Consider the following 11,078-nt stretch of genomic DNA (forward strand, 5'->3'; position numbering starts at 1 on the left):
AAGGTTCAAGTTGATCTTTGCTGAAGTTGGTTGATGAAAAAGAACCAGTTTGAGTCAGAGAATCTTGGTGAATGGAAAAGTCAAGGCCGAGGCCTGGCACGAGCTTAGGATGTCCTGGAGCGTTGTAGCTCACATTTTCATCTTCTCAGAATTCAACCAAACTACCGACTCTGGGCGGGTCACTGAATGTGAGGCCTTTAAAGTCTGCGAAGATTCACGCCTCTCAAGGGGGCTTGTCCAATAAGAAAGACGGCAATCCCAAGTGGGAGTTTGGACATACTGGGGAGTTTTATGACTCTTTGTGTGGAAGCATGGTAATTTGCATATGGAACTTGAATCGAATATTACTAAAGATTTTCAGGACACTAATATATTGCCTATGTACCAACATATAATATACACTCTCGTTTAGATCATCAGAAGGCGAATTCATAGATACTGAACGTGGTAGAATTACATATAGGTAAAATGACAGGAATGAGTGTTCCATCATAAGCCTGCATAAAACAGTATAAAATCTCAAAGACAACATACACGATAACCTGAAGGATATGTGTGTTCATTCAAAGAAAGGTTTTCCTATGGATTAATTAGAAAAGAGTCAATTTCTACTGGGCACTGTGTCTCTTTCTAATTCAAAGGCAGTGATTTTCCCTACTTACATTCCATTATGTCGTAAATGGCTCTGGTCTAGCAAAGGTGTCGTGGTTGCCATGGTAACCAGTGGCCTGTGGTCATTCGCAGACATCCTGGTGCCCAGTCTATTGGGTTAGGGGTCTGTGACGACTTGTTAATCTAATGAATAACTGATTTGTTAAATCAAATGAAAAATGGTGTGTCTGATTGGTCCAGACGCTACAAACGTGTTCACCAGAAGTCATACAGGTTTAGATTCACATCAGGGTAAATAAATGAATACGTCTGTTTTTCATGCAAAGCTGTCCTATCTGCACTATGGACTTGCAGTGTTTGCAATACTTGCAATATTGCCCTGTTGAGCAGCTTGACAGCTCACTATGAGTGATTGTTTCATGTAAAAGAGCTTCCGAAAATCCTTCTTTTGTGTTGCATGGAAAAAACAATTACATATGGGTTTGGAATGACATGAGGTGAATGATAAATAATGAAATGATTGCATTAAACTATTCGAATGCATTTGTTGCACACCAAATGAGTGTGCAATATGTTGCATTAGCTGATGTCCTGCTGATGTTTGTTTAAAATATAAAATACCCTTCATTAGGTATAGTAATTGCATTTTGGAGTGTTTTGTTAAGACGCTTTCCTCTTATCCTGCATATGAAGCTAATTAGATTAATTATCTGACACTGTCTCTGTTTTCAAGCCAGTCTTGGGCCGCATAATTAAGTGTTGATTTTATTTTTGTTTTTGGAAAATAAATGCTTTCAAAACCCATATAATACTCATTAAAACAATCATTTTGTTCCACAGAACACAACCAGCAATTAGCGTGATCAACCTGATGTACAATAATTGCTCTTGTTGCTGTTTATTGTTTCGCTGGTAGACAAAAATCCAATCCAGTGTTGCCGAAGCATGAAAAAAAGACAAGAAAATTTATTTTGAAGGAGCTTCGCCTTCGCTGTGTGATGCTCATTGTCCGTCATAATCATAATGGCAATGATTCTGCTTTGCAAAACAGACCTTTGACTTGCAGCTAACAATCGGACGACCCCTTCCGGCTCGGTTTTCTTTGTAAAGATCTGTAAGAGTTTCATAGCAGCTTGACAGAAAAAATAAATGCCTTCAATTCACAAACATTTTGAATTTCACTCTTGTTCTGTAAAATTATAGATAATATTTGTTTATATTGTGCGTTTGTTTGGCCGACAGCTGAGGACACATGTGGCGGGACCTTCCGCGGGTCCAGTGGCACCATCTCCAGTCCAGACTTTCAGAAGGACTATCAGAGCAGTGGCGAGTGCACGTGGACCATCCTGGCTGATCCAGGAGACACCATCTCACTGGTCTTCACTGAATTCCAGATGGACAGCAAACTCGACTCTTTAGATGTTGAGGGATCCGATCCACCAACAATATGGTGAGTATGATACTGAATTATGTTGCGTCTCACTGGATTTCTTTATTCTGCATTCTGTGGTCAGTTATTGTTGCAGGGTTCCTGCTGGTTTTAAAAAGGTCTTGAATCATAGCAGAAAGTCTCAAATTCATCAAGTCGTGGCATTAACTCTTTCCCCGCCATTGACGAGTTATCTCGTCTTTTACAAGAAAACGCTTCCCTGCCAAAGATGAGTTTTTACGGCTTTTCGTGTTTTCACTGTTATACACTCGGAGGCGCTATTACGCATCTTCTGAACAAGTACAAAACCTCCCGAACAAAAACACACGTGAACAGGATGGAGAAACTAGCGATCTCTTATGTAAACAGATGCATATGAAAAATTATGTGATCATCAGCAATAGACAGCATATAAATGAAAACTGCATAATGTTACAGAGTAAAATGTTGGTCCAGGAAGTGGTATATGTCTGTGCAAGCTTTGGAAGTATTGATGGAAGCGATTTACTGGATTTATGCTTTGATAATCGTACTGAATATTATCCAGATGTAGTTTGATAAAAATTTGATTTTTGCTCAAAATTATGCATTTTTATGAAACCTACCTATATTCAAGTGTTGATATAAAAAAAAATTCTTTAAGCTAGTATAAAACTGATTCATATGTATATTCATACAGCAAGATATACTGCCATCCAATTTTAGTGAAAATCATCAAAATCACTTGCGGTGGCTGGCAACGGCGGGGAAAGAGTTAAATGGTGCATTGCAATGTATATCTTGCTCAGTATTTTTGTCTTGATTTCCAATACAAATATCTAATCATCCTGAAAACGAGATGCATTTACTTGAGATGCAAATGTAAAATGTATTGAACAAAATTAATTTAGTTTTTGCTTAAAAAAAAGAGCTAGTATCTGTGGGGTATGAATATTTTGTTCTTGTTTTAGTCATAAGCTCACTTTATTTTCATCAATTTTGACCATAAATAAGACTTGTTATTTTGCTTTTCAAGTAAATGTATCTTGGTTTAAGAATCTTTAGACCTTTGCACTGGAAAACAAGACAAATATACTGAAAAAGAACAGCAGTTTTTTGCAGTGTGTTCCGAAGATGAACGAAGGTCTTACGGGTTTGAAACGACATGAGGGTGAGCAATTAATGACAGAATTTTTATTTTTGGGTGAGCTATCCCTTTAAGGATTGAATAGCTCTGCTCCCAACCACTAGAATATGGAAATAATTTTTACTGCACCTTCTGAACACACTGCAAAAAACTGCTGTTCTTTTTCAGTATATTTGTCTTGTTTTCCAGTGCAAAGGTCTAAAGATTCTTAAACCAAGATACATTTACTTGAAAAGCATTTTTAGTCTTATTTTTAGTTAAACAATTTTTTTTTTTACTATTTTTGGGTGAACTAACCCTTTAAGCTTTTGTTTGTGTGTGTGTGTGTGTGAAATTAATTAAAAAGTAATGGAGATCTTTTGGAAGCTGTATTTTCAAACTGTAAACTCATTGTGCTTCCCATACATTTACATATTGACGTATTGTGTTCCTGTAACTATGTTCCTTAAATTTTCTTTACTTGGTCTTTAAAATGCCTTAAATGTACCTCCATAAAATCTGCGGAAACCCTTTTTTTGTATAATGAGCATTAAACTTGGATAATCATCCCAGACCAGTAGTTTCCTTTCTGTTTTTCTGTTTTTCATCACACACACACACACACACACACACAGAGGTTTGTTTTTGTGAATTGTGGGGACATTCCATAGGCGTAATGGTTTTTATACTGTACAAACCGTATTTTCTATTGCCCCACACCTAAACCTACCCCTTACAGGAAACTTTCTGCATTTTTAGATTTTCAAAAAAACTCATTCTGAATGATTTATAAGCCTTTTAAAATATGGGGACACTCAAAATGTCCTCATAAATCACCTTCTCATTGTAATACCTATGTCACATGTCATTATACAAATTTGTGTCCTCATAAATCACAAAAAAGCACGCACAAACACACACACACACACATTTTTTTATTTTTTCTTAAATATATATATGTATATTATTTACTTATGCTGATAATTCATTGTGCAAAACACAGTATGTACAAACCATGTTTATCATCATCATTGATTTTTTTTTTACACCTTTCATAGTTTTATAAGTTGTTTTTGACAATGAGAGCATGTCACACAATTTGTGCTTGTTGCCACTGGTATCATTTGACTAACATATACAAAGTTACAGGTGATTTAGCAAAATAGCCAGTTTGATTGGATGCGCAGCCTTCGAGATTGTCAACAAAAGATGTGGGAAGCGTTTTGTTTTCCTTTTTAAAAGTCTGTCTGTTTTGTTATCCGAACTATACATGATTATATGCTTAGTTGCATTATATTATTTGCATTTATATATTTTTTTCCCCTGCTGTCTGCAACAACCCACCAGTTGAGATCCACTGATTTAAACTCAAACCAATATTTAATATGCATTTTTACCTGCATAATTACTGTACTTTCATCCCTTTGTGTTTTTTCCTTATGCGTTGATAGGTTCATAGGATGCAACATCTTAATTTCAAATTGTAGAAATGATTTTCAGTATGACAATTGTTGGGCTGGAAATGTGTGATTTATGTGTTAGATTGTCCAAAGAAACTACTCAGAAGGTGCTAAAACTTCCATCAAACCTCTGAAATGACTGTGTGAGCTTGTGAGAATCATATGAAATAAGATTACATGCCTTTAACTTGATTCAATGTAGCCTGCATGACTGCAAATCGAAAGATTTCAGTCTTGGCACAGGAAAACAGAGCATACTGAACGAGTCCTCAGCGATAAACTCAACCGCTGATGCTGAAATGACAATCAGACACTGTGAGTGCATGTTAAGAGCGCAGGGAACATGATTGTGTGAGCAGTATCCTGGCGTGGTGGTGATGACCTTGCTTGTAGGTTGCTTCATTGATTCGCTTAAGTCATTTCTATAAGCAACATGACAAATGAAGCCAAGTTTTGTTAGAGCAGAATGAACTTCTCCCCTCTAATATTGTTCAAGCCAAACAAACAAATCAATATTTTTGTTGGAATGACCTTTATGTAGTTCTGAATGTTGGAAAGGGCAAAAACAACAATCTCGTAAGTTACAAATCACTCATAGAAAGGAGCGTACAAAAGCCATTCCTCTCGCTCTCCAAAAGAAAGAGCGTTCTTTGTTTGGAAAAGTATATTACATTTCTTTTGGTCTTAGATGGAACATGCTACAGGACTTAAATGAGACACCTGGGGTCACGTTTTGCAGGCATAACATGCCTGTTTCTGGGTTGGTATTGTGTTTGTACTCATGCCGCGTCAGATTCTGAGCTCAGATCAGACGATATTTAAACCGCAAGGTCAACACTTGAGCATATTTTGGGAATATGAATCAGATGTGTCTGCGTTTCTCCATATTGTGATGCTGAAAATATTTTATTCTTAGATGAAGACAAATGGCGGGTTCTTGTTAGGGTTTTGCATCATTTAAAGTGAGCGGTTTTCCTCTTTTCCCCAAACAGGCCGCTCAGAGAGTCACGACCAAATGAAGTCTTTTGTATCCATTCTCTCCTCAGAGATTTTACACACTCGCTGTGACTGCAGCTGCCCGCTGCATACAAGATTTGTCCCACTTCCCTGTGCCACACTGCCTGGAAATAAAGGAATAAACAGCACACACACACACTCACTCACTCACTCACACTCAGGCAGATTATGTTGCATGGTGGGAGAAGGTTAAAAGCAGACAGCTGCATGGACTGTCATCATAATTTTGCAAAGGTTATTTTGTGATAATATTATCTTTTTATCATTGCTCGAATCAGAAACGTCCAGAATCAGTTATTTCTGTTATTTTAGGGGCTTAAAAATTAGCTTTACGCTTGTTCTGTACCATCAGTAGAGATTAAAGTTTTGCTATTTGAGCACTGAGCACATCTATCTATCTATCTATCTATCTATCTATCTATCTATCTATCTATCTATCTATCTATCTATCTATCTATCTGTCTGTCTTCCATCCATCATTCCATCCATCGTTCCATCCATCCATCGTTCCATGCATCCATCCATCCATCGTTCCATCCATCAATCGTTCCATCCATCGATCCATCCATCCATCCATCCATCCATCCATCCATCCATCCATCCATCCATCCATCCATCCATCCATCCATCCATCCATCCATCCATCCATCCATCCATCCATCCATCCATCCATCCATCCATCCATCCATCCATCCATCCATCCATCCATCCATCCATCCATCCATCCATCCATCCATCCATCCATCCATCCATCCATCCATCCATCCATCCATCCATCCATCCATCGTTCCATCCATCCATCCATCCATCCATCCATCCATCCATCCATCCATCGTTCCGTAACAAACTGGATCTAACAAAATCTAACAAACTGGATCTGTTTATCTGTCTGTCTATCATCCATCCATCCATCCATCGTTCCATAACAAACTGGATCTAACAAACTGGATCTGTTTATCTGTCTGTCTATCATCCATCCATCCATCCATCCATCACAAACTGGATCTAACAAACTGGATCTGTTTATCTGTCTGTCTACCATCCATCCATCCATCCATCCATCCATCCATCCATCCATCCAAAACTGGATCTAACAAAATCTAACAAACTGGATCTGTTTATCTGTCTGTCTATCTTCTCATCCATCCATCCATCCATCCATCCATCCATCCATCCATCCATCCATCCATCCATCCATCCATCCATCCATCCATCCATCCATCCATCCATCCATCCATCCATCCATCCATCCATCCATCCATCCATCCATCCATCCATCCATCCATCCATCCATCCATCCATCCATCCATCCATCCATCCATCCATCCATCCATCCATCCATCCATCCATCCATCCATCCATCCATCCATCCATCCATCCATCCATCCATCCATCCATCCATCCATCCATCCATCCATCCATCCATCCATCCATCCATCCATCCATCCATCCATCCATCCATCCATCCATCCATCCATCCATCCATCCATCCATCCATCCATCCATCCATCCATCCATCCATCCATCCATCCATCCATCCATCCATCCATCCATCCATCCATCCATCCATCCATCCATCCATCCATCCATCCATCCATCCATCCATCCATCCATCCATCCATCCATCCATCCATCCATCCATCCATCCATCCATCCATCCATCCATCCATCCATCCATCCATCCATCCATCCATCCATCCATCCATCCATCCATCCATCCATCCATCCATCCATCCATCCATCCATCCATCCATCCATCCATCCATCCATCCATCCATCCATCCATCCATCCATCCATCCATCCATCCATCCATCCATCCATCCATCCATCCATCCATCCATCCATCCATCCATCCATCCATCCATCCATCCATCCATCCATCCATCCATCCATCCATCCATCCATCCATCCATCCATCCATCCATCCATCCATCCATCCATCCATCCATCCATCCATCCATCCATCCATCCATCCATCCATCCATCCATCCATCCATCCATCCATCCATCCATCCATCCATCCATCCATCCATCCATCCATCCATCCATCCATCCATCCATCCATCCATCCATCCATCCATCCATCCATCCATCCATCCATCCATCCATCCATCCATCCATCCATCCATCCATCCATCCATCCATCCATCCATCCATCCATCCATCCATCCATCCATCCATCCATCCATCCATCCATCCATCCATCCATCCATCCATCCATCCATCCATCCATCCATCCATCCATCCATCCATCCATCCATCCATCCATCCATCCATCCATCCATCCATCCATCCATCCATCCATCCATCCATCCATCCATCCAAAACTGGATCTAACAAAATCTAACAAACTGGATCTGTTTATCTGTCTGTCTATCATCTATCGTTCTATCTATCGTTCTATCTATCGTTCCATCCATCTATCGTTCCATCCATCTATCGTTCCATCCATCCATCTATCCATCCATCTTTCTGTCGTTCTATCGTTCCATTCATCTATCGTTCCATCCATCTATCGTTCCATCCATCTATCGTTCCGTCGTTCTATCGTTCCATCCATCTATCGTTCCATCCATCTATCGTTCTGTCGTTCTATCGTTCCATCCATCTATCCATCCATCGTTCTGTCGTTCTATCGTTCCATCCATCCGTCCGTCTGAAAATCCTTCAAAATAAGTGATTAAGCAAAAGAGTAAAGGAATTTTAAAGTGATAAACGAGTCAGATCACTTAGAAAAGTACTAGCACACCTTGATGTGTCATTCATGTCTGTAGCACAATCAGTGCAGGACAAGTTACATGCCAAAGTGTAATATTTATAGGTAGGAGTTTGTTTAAATCCCTAACTCTAAGTGTAACTGATATTAATAGAGATGCTTGACTTTGAACTGCCAGCAATGCTGAATGACTATTGGGACGGATGCTTTAGAGCCTGTACTCCCTGAGATAAGCTATTTGGCTTGAACCAACAACAGTGTAACCCCGGCAAAGGCTAGATAACATTATTATTATGGTGAACATAATGTGCATTTCTCTATTAATAAAGTGTGAGCACTTTTGACTGCTGGTCCAGTTCTGACTACAGCAATTAACTGCATCTGTCCTATTGTCTGCTGACCTGCTGCACAAACACTTACACAAAAATAAATAGTAATTGAAAAGACACAAATAAATCAAAACACCAGTGGAATGCAGGAAATGGATACGCCTCTCTCTTACTCCTCCTCCCTGCTTGAGAGAGAGAATAAAGAGGTGAAGATATAGCGAGACTAACAAACTGGATTTGTACGATTTCAGTGCTGGGGTGCTGTGGGTGGCTGAGAAGGCATTGCTATGTGGTTGCTGGGGTGTTTTGCTGTGGTTGCTAGGGTATTTGGGTGATTATTTAGTGGTCAAAAGAGTCCACCACCAAATCTCTCTGATATCCTGGTCACTAGATATGACTCACTCCTCCTTCACTATTACTGAATGGAGTCTGATTGCAGCCAGACAATGAAATGATAGAACGATTGAAAGAAGGCTAGAAAGAAAGAACTAATGAAAGAGAGAAAAAAGAATGAAAGAAACAACAATACATCGAACAAACGATAGATAGAATGAATGACAGATATATACATAGATAGATAGAACGACAGGAAGATAGATATATAGACAGGCATACTTATTCATACATTAACTCGTTGATATTTAGAGAAACTATTATTCCAAAAATGTCATATAAATTAGTTTTATTAAATGAAAATAAACTGAAATCCATACATGTATAGCTGTATTTCACAGAAACATGTTCAGGGCACATTTCACCACAAAAAACAACTTTTAGGTAAAAAATACACGTTTAGGTAATATACTGTAGTACAACTATTTGTTTATCAAGTTAAATACAGAATGATATAACATGTAATTATAAAAATACAAGGGACAAATATTTTGTATATACAGTACACACACTGCCGTGAAAACAGTAAATACATATTTATTTTATTTGTTATCAAAAAATTTTTTTATTACATTTTCATCTTAGTTTTTGTTAATGATAACACAATGCAACCACAATTTGTTTTACTTAATTTTTTTTATGGTTCTTCTGTAATTCTGTGGTGCTAATTATTATTACACTATTTATTTTCAAGTAGCGTCAATATTTTGGTCAGGTAAATTGTATAACTTCTTTAATTATGAAAGACAATTTAATTATGAAGGATGGAAACATTCTAGAACTTTCTGTAACATTCTCTAATATGCTGTAATATTCTAGTGATTTCTGGAACATTCCAGAACATTGTGGGACTCGTAATAAAAGACAAAAATCATCCAACATACACTTCTAAAGTTTTGGACGACTCGCTTTTGGCAACTGTTTATGTTAAACTGCTGTTAGCTCAGTATTATGCATGTACCATGTTATTTTTATGCATGAGTAATAACAGATTAGTTTGTATAAGTTGTCAACATTTTTTCATCAGCACTGTTAATGATACACAAAAAGTAATGTGATTCAGCATATAAAAAATAAAAACAAAACAAAACGTTAATAAAAATTTGCTCCACGGTGTAATAACGCTTATTTTGGGGGTGGGCTTTTAAGACTTGCTCTTGTAATTAACCACCTAACAACTTTCAGCAACCACAAAAAAGCAACCAACTGCAGCACCTTAGCATCATGGCAGTGCGTTTTAGAGTTGTGTTTGAAACCAGCAGATGATGTTGGGGTCATTAGTTAACGTCGCTGGTGCCAAAATTGAAGCGTGTTAGTTTTACAAAATAGCCACACGTCCCTTGAGTTTCAGTTAGACCGGTCTTTCAGGTCAGATTCAGGGTTGGATCCAGGCTTTAACGTGGGTTGATGCCTTGATGTTTTACAAACGTATAAAAATCTCTCGTTTGCCCTTTTTAACATTGTGTTGTGAACTATGTTTTTCTTCAAAAAGCGATTCCACTGTCAGATCTCACTTGAACAATTGCAGCGCCGGCTATGATTGACAGACAGCGAGGAAAGGAGTCATTCTGGAAAGTCTGTGAAGGCTGAAATGGCTTAGCCTTGAAATACTTTTGCTCTGTTTTACTATAGACTTTCACTGTCACGGCCGATTGACTGTTAGGAAGTTTAAAATGATGGCCGAGTCCTTGAGATGTTCGGAGTTGGGAAGAAACAATAGATCTAATGTTTGTGGCAAACAGCTAACGGCTGTTTATACGTCATTTGCATCTCAGTAAACCGCACAGTCATTTATAAAGGTCACATTTTATGGCATGTGACGCTTCCAGTACTTCCTTCATTTAGCCTGCTTCAAATAGGGCCACTGTACCTTACAATAATATCATCAAAAAGAAGAAGAAGAAAAAACATTTATGCATTTGGCAGATCTTTTTCTCTAAAGTGGCTTACATTGCATTCAAAGTATACAGTTTATCAGTTAATGCATTCCCTAGGATGTGAATCCATGACCTTGCA

The 11,078-nt window shown here is 38.6% G+C and overlaps 2 protein-coding genes across 2 annotated transcripts in view; both read left to right on the top strand.

Moving 5' to 3' along the window:
• The window catches only part of LOC107592165 (CUB and sushi domain-containing protein 3-like), a 17,046-nt gene extending 14,980 nt beyond the window's left edge, over positions 1–2,066 (top strand). The window contains exon 3 of the mRNA XM_016281568.1: positions 1,855–2,066. Within this exon, the coding sequence (XP_016137054.1) occupies positions 1,855–2,066 (212 nt within the window). The remainder of the gene's footprint in view (positions 1–1,854) is intronic.
• Positions 2,067–8,496: 6,430 nt separating this feature from the next.
• The window catches only part of LOC107592166 (CUB and sushi domain-containing protein 3-like), a 223,387-nt gene continuing 220,805 nt past the window's right edge, over positions 8,497–11,078 (top strand). Inside the window, exon 1 of the mRNA XM_016281569.1 lies at positions 8,497–8,557. Within this exon, the coding sequence (XP_016137055.1) occupies positions 8,497–8,557 (61 nt within the window). The remainder of the gene's footprint in view (positions 8,558–11,078) is intronic.

This window comes from Sinocyclocheilus grahami, unplaced genomic scaffold (genome assembly GCF_001515645.1).
Source record: "Sinocyclocheilus grahami isolate Dianchi unplaced genomic scaffold, SAMN03320097.WGS_v1.1 scaffold150.1, whole genome shotgun sequence".
NCBI lineage: Eukaryota > Metazoa > Chordata > Actinopteri > Cypriniformes > Cyprinidae > Sinocyclocheilus > Sinocyclocheilus grahami.